Source organism: Sinohyriopsis cumingii, chromosome 7, assembly GCF_028554795.1.
Source record: "Sinohyriopsis cumingii isolate HCF-2022 chromosome 7, ASM2855479v2, whole genome shotgun sequence".
In the NCBI taxonomy this organism is placed as follows: Eukaryota; Metazoa; Mollusca; class Bivalvia; order Unionida; family Unionidae; genus Sinohyriopsis; species Sinohyriopsis cumingii.
Window position 1 is genome coordinate 29,322,242 of NC_142967.1, and position 13,094 is coordinate 29,335,335.

A 13,094-nucleotide genomic window follows, 5' to 3' on the forward strand; every position below is an offset into this window, starting at 1 on the left:
GTTTGCGAAACTTTACATGGCTGTTTCTACAGGAATTAAATCTTTTAACTTTATTATGTTTCAACTAGTTTGTCTCAGCTTGTTGCTGATACTGGAAAATATTTGTATTGACCTAGAAATTGATGAGCCATAACGACATCTGTTATTTTATGTAAATTGATGTAAGTGCAAATTGTATCCCGGATATTTCATTGCTTTAGTAGTCAGAGGCTGTTAACCAAATTTAGAGAATTATTTGAAAGAAAATGTGTCGGCTGCAAAAGATGATTTTATTTGTGCATGGTTGTCTTTTTCTAGTCTTCTTGGTTGAAACCGCTTGGTTTCAGTGTTCTAAGGTGGTGTATCCAGTAAGATTCCTTTTCTTTCCTGGTTTTGGGAAATCCAGTTCGGGTTGTGAGCAGTTGCAATAAGTGTTATATCAGTGAAAGTGTGGCATGGGGAGGAGAAGTGCTCTGCGGACGGGCTTCTGTACAGCTTCTTTGTCATCCAGTAAGATCTATGAAGGTTGATCCATTTGTGTAACTTTTCAGTTTCTCTGACATACTGAAGGTTACAGATCTTACATGTGATGAGATAAATGACATTCTTTGTTTTGCATGTTTTGTTTGGAACATGTATGTTTAGTTTTTCTCTAGTTACTGTACTAGAAAATGTCCTGGTCTCTATCATATGTTGACAGGTTTTGTAACTTTTATCACCACAGGATCCAGATTGACTAGGGTGGTATTGATTATTGATTGGCATTAGCTTCGCCTTGACTAGGATGTCCTTGAGGTTTTTTGGTCTCCAGTAGGCTACTACATGTTTGTTAGGAAGGATTAATTTTAGTGTGTCTGATGATTCCACGATGGGCCATTGTTATTCGCCATATGATTTGTATTCTTCATATATATATATATATATATATATATATATATATATATATATATATATTTATATTTATATATATATTTGCTTTGATTAATGGGTCTTCAAATGGTGTGCAATTAATATATTAAATAGGAATACTTGATAAGGTCATTTTATCGGTGGTTTTATGGAATGATCTTTCATGACATATTTTTAATTTAAAGGGTGATTTGGCACCCTGCCAGTTCCAATCAATAGTGCTAACTTTGTTTTCACCTTTGAAAAGTTCTTCCACGTGTATTTTCAACACCTAAAAACATTAAAATTGTTTGAACTCTTTTCCTGCAACAAACTGCTGCCTGCATTGTTCTTTTGTGTATAGCTTGTTGTACAGGCCATTTCTGAAGGTAACCTAATTGGAGCAGAGATCCTCACCCTGCTTTGTCAGTTCTTACCTTTATGATGCTGTAATTTATTTGAGCTGTTTGCTTTGTTTTAGAAAATGGTGTTATTTGGATAACCTAGATGGCCATCTTGACATTTTTTCCTTACTTTGCTTGAATGGCTCGTCATATTAACAAATGGTTATATTGACATGAGTTCTGACAAGACCTCTTTTATTATCTTGATGGTCTTAAATGAAAATGGTGCCAATCTGACATCCTATATGTATGGTGGCCATCTTGAAAGTGTTTTACTGCTTCTCCTCAACTGATGGTCATATCAACAGGGTTATCACTCAAACCTTCTTGTGACATTTAGTTGTTCCTAAATGAAATCATCCTTATCTGACTATGGCAACCACAGTGGCCATCTTGAAAATATTATTGCCACTCTGGAATGAGTGTTTACATCAACATGGGACTCTCATGAAAAGGACTTTTATGCTATTTAGTTAGTCCTGAATGAAAATGGTGCCATTCTGACATCCAGTATGCCCAACACAGTAGCCATCTTGAAAATATTATCACTATTCCTCCTTAACAGATGGTCATATTGACATGGGGTTATCACTGTAAAACTTGTAAAGTTTTGTAGGTCCAAAGTTATAATGGTGTCGGTCTTAAAGCCAGTATGTCCATCACAGCAGCTAATTTGAAAATTTCATTTTTGCTGGAAATATCACAACAGCGTTTAACCACTTAGTAGTAAAGAGGAAGATAATGGTTATATCTTGAATTCATGAAAATTCTTTTTGGTCAGTAGGGCATCAGCCACTTAGAGATACTGTTGTTAGCTTATTCCTAGAGTGTAAGATGTTGACCCTGATATGCATGATGTGGTAGAATAACATCTTAGTACCAGAGCAGTGCCATGTATTTTGTTGTTTTGTGGTCTGCTTTAGAATCAGAGGTAAAATTTTCAAGAATATCTCACTTTGTTGATTGTGCATGTATATACTTCAGTAAGGAAATGGCATTTGAGTAAGAAGATTACAGCTAAAGCAGTTAGACTCTAATGTGCTCTGTAATGTCAGAATGGGCTGGCAAATACATGTTTGTTTGAGATATTCTTAAAAATTTGACATATACTTTAAGGTTGAGTGACTTCATAACAAACTACACGATACCACCTGTTCAGGCATTAAAACATCAACCTCACCCACCACCCAACCCTCAAGTTGTGCATATCTGGATCGATGTCACACATTGTTCGACTTGTTTCACATCCCTATCGACCCCACATCATGGAATTTTATTAGTTCTACCCATTGGCCTCAGCATCAGCCCTTGGGTTTTATCAAAGGTAATGGAGTGCATTATCACCCAATCGACTTCATCTATAACAGTGGCAGCACACCTGGTTGACATCCTCCAGAAACATATAATAAGTTCTATTCTACTCCAAGGCAGAAACGATCTTCTCTCACTTTTACATCATCTAGGCTATCTAGTGAACTGGAAAAAGTCTGACCTTCATCCATCCCAGCTTTACGTCCATCTAGGTACAGAGTTCATCAACAACCTGAATATGGTGTGGCTTCCTTGTGTTCACATTATCAGGATCATCAAACTTGTCGACTCCATTCCTGACTGAACATGAATTTCAGCAAGAGAGTTTGTGCAGGTCCTCAGAGAAGCTATAAAGAACAGTATGTACTGATGCCAATTTATATGGTTGTGTACCTTACTGTTGCTGGATTTCACTACCATCAGTGGCACGTAGGAACCATGGGAGTGTCCTTTACATATCAACCTTTGAGAAATGAAGGCAGTCATCAACGCCTTTCACTTCTTGAATGGTCGACTCTTAGGCATAATGGTCCTCATTATGTCTGACAACTCAGTGGTTTCCTACCTCAAATGCCAGGGATTTAGCGAATCACCTAACCTGTGTGATCTGATCGGGCAGTTTCTGCATTGGTGTGACAATCTCCCCATCAAAGTACAAATCTGACACATTACTGGCAGACTCAATATCTTGCCCAACACCCTATCGAGGAATGGTCAAGTACTTGACACAGAATGGTTTCTCCATCTTTGCTTGGATCTGCTCACTTTGAGGGAATTCGATGATCAATCTTTGCAACAAGGTGGAATCACAAGTTAACCACCTTTGTCTCTCCAGACACAGAAGCTTATATTGTGGATGCTCTGTCAATCACTTGGGAGGGGTTGTGAGCATTTGCCTACCCTCCCTCCACCATCTTGGTAACAAAAATAATCTAGAAGTTACGGGGTCAGTGGATGATAATTCTGATAGCCCCTTTCAGATGGGACAAGTTCTGGATTACCAATCTAACTGATATAGGGCTATGATTCTGGCCAACCCAACTCTTCTCAAGCTACCAGTCATGGGTGTTCCATCCGAGCCCAGACCATCTTTTTCATCATTGGCTCTTATCCAGACCTCCTTGTGAGACAATTTAAACCTTTTGCAGAGAGAATCTTGAGAACAGTAAGGCACTCCAGTCTGAAAGCTTACAAGAGATAGTGGTGAGGCACCATATCATTAACATCGTCTCTCTGAGTGCATCAATCCTTCAACTGACTGACTTTTTCTCTGGCTCTTCAAGGAGAAGCAGTGGGCCCCAATTCCAATCCAAAGCTACTGCTTCATGATATCTGTCACATTTTTCTGGCATCATGGTAGACATGATATAAGGCATGATAAAGATTATTTAAATCATTTAGCTAACTTTGATATCAATCAAGGAAAATTTGTCACCCTATTCCAAAATGGAATCTGTCCTGAGTTTTAACATGGCTTAATTTGAGCCTTTTGCCCACATGTTGTGAAAGCTACCATCATGCAAAACCTGTTTCCTGATAGCTTTAGCTTCAGCATGCAGGGTGAATGAAATACATGCCCTTCCATCAGCTCGAACTATCTTCAGTTCAGATTGAATATTTCAGTGTCTCTCTTGACGGAAACAGGCTGCATTGCCAAAAATAGGTTACCATCTGTCACTAATCACATCATTCGCTCACTCTCATCCATAGATAGGTCAAGAACAGCAACCATCCAAGATACTGTTCACACACTCAAGCACTGTTTGAAACAGAGACAAGCCGAGGCACACACAAACGCCTCTTTATTCTGGTGAAAGTGTGGAAACAGGATATTACCCCTCAAGCCCTTGCTTCATGTCTGAAATGGATTATACACTCAGCATACTCATAAGATCTAAGCTGCCTCATGAAGATTACCACTTATGCAATTAGAGTGATCTCTGCATCATTTTGTTCAAACTTAAATCCGAGTTATAGTAGAACCTGTTAGCTGGCATGCATAGTCAATGTTCTTGAGTTTTTATCCCAATGATTTAACTTCACAGAGGCAGGCCTTGAATCTGGTAGGTATTGTGGCAGCAGCCCAGATGACCACGTGACCCGGTTCAAACAATCAACACATCTTATCAGCTTTGCTGGATTCAACAGGGAAATTTTGTAGATAAGAAGATTTCAGTAATTATCTTCTTAGCTGTGTATAGGAGTCACAGATCAAGTTACCCTAGGCAGTGTTGCTTATGTAATTGGGAGAATGGGTTATCATTCACATGGTGAATCCAGCCTTCATTCCATAGAAGGATGCCTGAGGTAGAGGTCTGATGCTCAGGATTCACTCCTATTACCTATTTTCCTAACATAATGTGCTTTGGGAACATATTTGAATGAGAATACAAATTTTTAAGTAAATTATGTTTTTCCGAGAATACTTACCCAATCACATTGCTTAAAAACCCTCCCAACCCCTGAAAAAACTAGTGACACCTGGCAGTGGCAAGGGCAGATAATGGGCTAGATTTATCGCCCTTTGTTCAGTATGAGAGAGACAAAAAATGATTTTTGTCTTCTATCTTTTATTAGGGCTGGATTTGTGAGAAAGCAGGCTAATATTCCTAACATAATGTGATTGGGTAGATATTCTCTGAGAAACATTCAATTTTGCCCATCATCCCTACCACAAAAGATCGCCAGAGGCTTCTGTTCTGCGCCATCCCCATGAGCTGACTCCAGGTGTGACCAATCTTAGTGATGTCTTCCTCATGGTCACATCGCCAGGTGTTTCTTGGTCAGTCCCTTCTCCACTTGCCTTGAGGGTTCCATCTCAATGCCTGTCTGGTAATGTTGGTTGGCAGCTTACGTAGGGTGTGTCCTATCCAACCCCACCGTCTCTTCTTGATCTTGTCTTTTACTGGAATCTGGGAGGTTCTCTACCACAGGTTGGTGTTGCTGATGGTGTCTGGCCAGCGGATCTGGAGAATTCTTCTTAGGCAGCTAATGATAGTCAAAACTCTTACGGTTGACTTGGTGGTTCTTTAGGTCTCTGCTCCATACAGTAGGACTGACTTTACATTGGAGTTGAACAGTCTGATCTTGGTAGTCAAGGAAATTTCTTTGGAGCTCCATGAAAGCTGCTCTTGCTTTTACGATCCTTGCTTTGACATCTGCATCTGTGCCACCCGGCTGGTTGATAATGCTGTCCAGGAATGTGAAGGGCTCAACCTCTTCCATGGGACTTCCATGCAGTGTGACTGGTTTGTTGATGACATAATTGATCTTGAGGATCTTGGTCTGGTCTTTGTAGATGTTGAGGACAACCTATGCTGATGTGGCTGCCAGTATGTCAGTCTTGTCCTGCATTTGCTGCTGACCATGGGACAAGAGCACTAGGTCATCAGCAAAGTCCAGGTCCTCAAGTTGACTCCACAGTGTCCAATGGATCTAATTTCTCTGCCATTTGGTGGACATCTTCATAATCCAGCTGATGGCAAGAAGGAAGAGAAACGGTGACAACAAGCAGCCTTGCCTTACGCCAGTCCGCACTAGGAAGTTGTCTGTGTGCTGTCCTACATGAATGACTCTGCAGGACATTCCATTATAAACATTCTTGATCAGGTCTACCAGTTTGGTTGGGATGCTGTAGTGGCAAAGAAGTTTCCAGAGTGTTTCTCAGTCCACACTGTCAAATGCCTTCTCATAATTAACAAAGTTGATGAAGATCAAAGAATTTCACTCCTATGATTGGTCGACTATGTCGCATAGAGTATCTATTTGGTCTGTACATGATCTGTTCTGCAGGAAGGCTGCTTGCTCGTCTCGTAATTGTGGGTTGATGGCCTCATTCATCCTCTCCAAGAGGACCTGGTTGAAGACTTTCCCTGATACTGACAAGAGTGATTCCTCTGTAGTTGGAGCAGTTGCTGAGGATGCCTTTTTGGGGGATCTTGATGACGTATCCCTCCTTCCAGTCAGTCGATATTTCTCCTCCCAGGTCTTCTCAAAGAGGGGGTATAGCATTTCCACTGAAGCCTTGCTGTTCTTCAGCTGGGTGATGGCTTTCCTGATCTCTTCTCTGGTGGGATTATCACAGCTTATGGGGAGATCTGCGTTGGCTGGGTGGACTTCAGGGGCATTTAATGGTGCTGGTCTGTTCAACAGTTCTTCAAAATATTCTGCCCATTTATTCAGTTGGTGTTCTGTACTTGCTATGGTCTTCCCTTGCTTGTCCTTTACGGGACACTCTGTTTTGCCATATTTGCTGGACAGCTTCTTGGTGATGTCGTACAGCTTCTTCATGTTTCCACTTCTGGCTGCTTCTGCTGCCAGTCCTTCAAGGTAGTTTCTCCTGTCTACCTTGTTGTTTCTTTTCACTTCTCTGTGTGCATCAGTGTACTCTTTTTGTACCTTTATTTTTGTAGTTCTTGTCCTACTGACATTTACTGCTGCTTTCTTCTGTTTCCGCTACTGGATTTTGCACAATGTTTCAGCTGAAATCCATTCTTTCTGTTGGTGCTTCATGTGGCCTAGTACTTGTTGGTATGTTGATTTTATTGCCTCTTTAACTTTCTGCCATCTGTTGTTCGCATTGTCTTCCTCATCTTCAAGAAGCTCTTGTAGCACTTGGTACTTGTTAAGCGTCAGTCTGTATTCATTTTTAGTTTTTGCATCTTTCAGCAGGCTTGTGTTACACTTTGTTTTGTTCTTTTATGTGCCCATCCATTTCTTCTTCAGCTTAAGTTTCAGCCTTGCGACAACTAAGTGGTGGTCAGATGCCACATCTGCTCCTCTCTTCACCCTCACGTCTTGCAGGGATCTTCTGAACCTCTTGGCTATGCAGATGTGGTCAGTCTGATTTTCTGTCACACGGTCTGGTGATATCCCATGTGTTTTTGTGGATTCTCTTGTGAGGAAAAATGGTACCCCCGATGACTAGGTTGTTCAGTGCAGAAAGGTCTGCGAATCTCTCTCTATTTTCGTTCATCTCACCCAGGCCATGGATCCCCATAGTTTGTTCATACCCTTTGTTGTCTGACCCAGTTTTGGCATTGAAGTCACCAGTGAGGCTGTTGATGTCTTTGTCTGGGAAGTTCTCTACTATGTTTTGTAGTCTGTTGTAAAACTGGTCCTTAACTTTTTCTTCGCTGTCATTTGTTGGAGCGTGGCACTGTATGACATTCATCTTTATTTTCTCCTTCGTGGTCCTAAACATTGCCGTGAGGATTCTGGACCCATGTGGTTCCCATCCTATGAGTGTATTAAATGCTTGCTTCAACAGCATGAGCCCCACCCCCAGTGTATGAGGTGCATCATCTTCCTCATGTCCTGAATACAGTAGCATCTCTCCTGTTATCAGCCTTCTTTGTCCAGATGAATCCATCTTGTCTCACTAATGCCCAGTAGGGATAGGTTGTAGTTCCTCATCTCTGCTGCTACGTGTGCTGTTTTTCCTGCCTCATACATTGTCCTCATGTTCCATGTTGCGATGTTAATTCTCCTGTTTGACAGAAGGGTGGTCTGCTTTATGGCTTCCATGGGCTTGCGGCTTTCACCACTTAGCATCATAAGTCTTCCAGAAGAAGACCCTTCCTCCTTCAGGCTTTCAGTTTCTGGTTTTTCTTCAGTTGGTGTTTTTGTAGCACGTTGGGTTTTACAGAGTTGAGTTGCTAGCCCCATGCCCAACCCTCCTCCTTTTACATCCAGGCTTGGGTCCGGCAATGGTGGAATTTCTGAGATATAAATTTACTTAAAAATTTGCTTTCCACAGTGTCATGCATTCAGTTATAATTGATTGTGTTTGCTTGCTTTGGACTGGAATAAAGTAGTATAAAATCCTTACAATGAATCAGAATTTAAAAGTAGCCATTCCCATTTATGTACTGCAAGAAAGGGTTTGGGGTTAGGTTTTTTCCTCATTTCAGGTTCGAGATAGTGCTGCCAATGATGGCAGGAGGTAGTGATCGAGGAGGCCCAGTTGTAGCTGCCACTTCGAGTTCTCACGTAGTGAGTTTGGTGCACATTACAGCCCTAATGATCATTATGAGTATGACAGTGACCCAGCCAGATTTTGGATTTTCTGGTGCATTCAGTTATTTAGTTAAATGCTTGATGTAATCATAAAAAAGGGGTGTGACAGTTAATCAGAATATTTGGGAATTGGTCAGAAAAGTCACACAATGAAGCATTCATTTATTTCCATAACAGAATATAAACAGCTAATCTTTTCTTGTTTTTTCTACTGTTCTTGGGACAAAATCTTCCATGAAGAGTATAAGATGTGATAACAGCTTACAGTTAATATAACTTTTGTTTAATGTAAACCAGATGCATACAACATGACAGACATAAAATGTGTGATGTTCTTCTTTCAGCATGATGGCATACAAGCACTTAACCATTACCAAGTATGCAAAAATGACAATGTCCATTAAAAATATAGAACATATCTCCAACTGATTAAAATAGTATGTTGATCAGTTGTCATGAACCAATCATGTCCTGAAATTATTTCAGCTGATTGCTAACACTAACAAATATGTAACATTACTAACAATAAACATTCTGTTTGGCTTTTATTCCTGCAGAATGGTATGGGAACTGTCACATGGTTGGCCTGGAAGAATGACTACCTTTTGTTTGGGGATGGGGATGGACAGCTGTGTGTCTGGGACTTGAAAGTCAAAACCTCCAGGTAAGAAGCAATAATATATTGGAACAGCCAGAGTTACCTCCAAGCTAATATTGCTTGGTGGGTGCACTTTGCTTCGATCCTTTGAAGTCCAGGTGCTGCTACACTTTTTTATCCCCACTATACCTAAATCATTTGACTGCTTTGCATTGACTTGGGCAAAGTGATATTTGTTAAACAGAGAAATCTCAGACTGATAAATTGATATGCTGCATGTTCTGCTTATTGAAGCTTTTTCAGGTGAGATTGCTTATCACCAGAAAAGTCAATGTGTAAAATCCCCGACAAACTGCCACATACCAATGTTTACATGTCACCTCTACAATACATGTAAGTGCTCTAATCTCTATGAATTTGATTTAATTTTGAGAAACATTCTATAGAAATTTAAAATATACTTATTAATTAAGAAGCAGAACAATTGATGGAATGACACATGTTTTGGTGTCACTTAGTTCACTAATATTCCACACAAAGGGTGGCCCCGAGTGGCTGAGTGGTTTAAAGTGATCACCGTTACGGATCACAACCATCTCACTTTTGTCTGCATGGGTTCGAGTCTTGGGTTTGGCCTATGTGGATATTTGAGAAAGCTTGCCAGTAGCTTCTCATGGGTTGGTGGTTCTTTCGGGGGTTTACCCAGGTTCTTCCTCCACCATTAATTTTGGCTGCCTTGTATAGCCTATCTTGTGCTGAAAAATGGTATTAAACCCCACAACAACAAAAACAAAAACCACACAAAGTTTCTGTTTCCAATGTATGTGTGCAGTGGTAATGTCAGCAATGGTACATAAGGGAAGTAGCTGAAGTGTTCCATATACACACAATTGTAAATTGAACTTTGAGAAGGCAGAAAGTGAATGGCTTGCTGTGAATAAACTTTTTCAAGCTTACATTATTCACAATCAGTTTGAAGGTGCATTCCTTGAACTTTTAATAGTTTTGTAGCATTTGACTAGAAATAGTGTCATTTATTTGTATGGGTCTCAATTTTTGTGGGTTTTTTTTAAAGAAAAGACATTTTCATGGGTACCTAAATTTCGTGGCTTTGCATATTTGTATGTATTTAATTTTTATGGATAAACCTCTGCAAATAATTAAAATGAGGAATGTAAAAGAATAAAATTTTGCCAACAACCAATTGTCTTTGCTTCAGTGGTTAAAACAATGCCACTACTTGTATGAGCACAAATCAAACACCTGTCAGTATCAATTAGTTACTCTCAACATCAAAAAGGCAACACTTGGCTAATTAGTTATGAAAGTACATGTGTATGATCTCTTCCTTAAAACTCTGTTCATAAAGTTACACCATCAGTTACTTTCAGAGGATATTAACACAGTGGCTTAAGAATGGTAAATTTCAACATAGACCCCTGTTGGTACAGACAGTGTCATCACTCTACACGTGAACCAAACACAGGACCAGCTGCCTCTTGCTTAGCAACCAGTGTCAACATTGATATGTTCAGAGCCCATCAAAGTGTAAAGATTCTAACTAAATTGAAATATAATGGAATCACTCCATTGTTTGTGCATGCCTCCTGTACAGACCAGCGAATGAGAGCAGCAAAACATACACACATAGATGTGGATTCCATCAGTTTCACCATGCAAAAAAAACAAAAAAAAAACACTTCCATCACCATGTTTCTTAATGAACCTTTGCAGGTAAAAAAAAAAGTTCTCAATTTCAGACTAAATTTGGGCAATCTTTGCCATTATAGCCTCTGATAGCTACAATCTATCCATTGCTTCTGCTTCCACATTCTGAATATTTCATCACAGTAAATCTTAACAGGCCATACACAAACTACTGGACCAGTAATGGACAGGCAGCAGACCCTGCCAACAATGATCTAAGCATCACCATTACTGAACTTTAGAATGACTCCAGCCATCCATGGACTACATCTACTCCAACTCCAGCACAGCCTTGACCTACACCTTATGGTGATTTATATCCTGCTATACCCAGTCCACATTACCACAACCAGAGCGTCCCATCATGATAATACCTTTGAGGCCAGTACCAACATCTTACAGTGACCCACCTGAACCAGTACTCTTCGTTAAGTCACTTCATGCAGACCACATTAGTGGCTAGAGTGAATGTTCCTTAATATCTGGTACCAGACTTAGGCACCAAAGGTCAGCTGCACCTGGATCATGACTCCAGCTCCAACACAGTCTTGATCTGTGGCTTCTTCCACTGGAACTGTTACAGTGATCCCTCTTCCCAGAACATGCATTCCTAGTTCCAATACAATTGCATCCAGTACTCAGTCATGGCAGGTCCAGACCCGAATGCCACATATACCCAATGTAATCAGCACAGAATTTGGTGAGCCATTCTCCCACACTGTTCAATACCATCTTCTTTTTAGGAAACATCTACTGCAGTTGAAAGCCATCTGCTAAGGCCTTCATCTCCATGGAGCTGATATGCATCAAGCACATCTGGAGCAGGTGGCAGGTGGGCCAAACCCTGCTCACTTCAAAGGAAGGTAGGAGGTGAGCATTGTGGCCAGTTGTCCTGGTATTTTAGATGTTTCCTAAAAAGGGTGCTCTTTTTCATCCTGCCTCCTTGACTACCATAAATTACTTCATAATCCAAGGGAGAATCAACACCTCAGATGTTTCCATTTGAAATTTTTCAAGTTGTTTCCTCATTTTCAAATTGTCGTTCAGTCAAGTCCACAAAACCCAAGGCAGGAACATATTTCAAGAAGATACAGTTTTTATGGAATCTACCATTTTTCATTGCATGGTCCTTGGTCTTAAGTCAGAGTTGAACCTGCTTGGGTGGACCTTTGTAGATTCTTTGCAACAAAGCGGAGCACCAAGCTCCCAACCCTTGTCTTGCCAGCCACAAACCTAAAAGCCTGGTAGTAAAATCCTTTTAGCCCAGATTATAACAGTCACTTTCCTCTTACTTCTCCAGATCCCAAAATCTTAAAGAAAGCAAGAGAATACAAGTGCTGCTTTATCCAGATTGTTTCTCTCAAGCAGAAAGTCAGTCCAGCTTTCTCAACTACCAAAACAGCTATGCACACACCTACTCCACAGGGGTTGAAAATTGATCACTCAACTCAAAATTTCAACTCATAATTTCCAGCATTTGAGTAAATTATCCAGTCAGTCACCTAATCAAGTGCTGATTCAGGGCTGACTAGTGTTTCTCTTTAATGAAAAGCATGTTCTGTCAAGAATATTGTTGACTTTGTTGATTGAAAGTCCACTCTTTCTCCTGAAAGTTTGTTTGATCAAGCACATATATAAACTGTGTGCTGACTTTGCAGTATTAATCACCTCTTAGTAGAAGGAATTCAGACTAGTCTCATTATAATTACTTATAACTGGCATTAGAGTGGTTACAAATAAGTTCCTGAAAACAACCTTTCACACAATCAATAACACAATTCATTTATGAACCGCTATCCCACCAATAACTTCCTCCAAGTCTCTACATACTGTATTATTCAAAATAAAGTAGGCACAGTTTCCACAACAGAATTTTCAAACTATTTTATGCTATGACCACACCTGTATTATCCTATGCCATTGAAATTTCGGATATGGATATTCACATGAAATTGAAAAGGTATGTGATTGGTTCTGTACTTGATTTCTAAATCTTCAGAGACATGTTCCATTTTATCATGCAGAGAATGTGGAAGATTACCTCTTTGTTTTAATTAATTGTAAATGTGCTAAGTATTGGATTATATTGGTTAGAATGGGTGGGAACTGATATCCAAGACAATGTTATATTATGCAGAAAAAATGGACAAGTTGGGTAAAGTTACATGGGTTCCAGAAATTAAAGACAT

The 13,094-nt window shown here is 40.0% G+C and overlaps 1 protein-coding gene across 1 annotated transcript in view; it reads left to right on the top strand.

Moving 5' to 3' along the window:
* The window catches only part of LOC149794947 (WD repeat-containing protein 11-like), a 117,902-nt gene that overhangs the window by 68,619 nt on the left and 36,189 nt on the right, over positions 1–13,094 (top strand). The window contains exon 18 of the mRNA XM_089964609.1: positions 9,158–9,264. Coding sequence (XP_089820735.1) covers positions 9,158–9,264 — 107 coding nt within the window. The remainder of the gene's footprint in view (positions 1–9,157; positions 9,265–13,094) is intronic.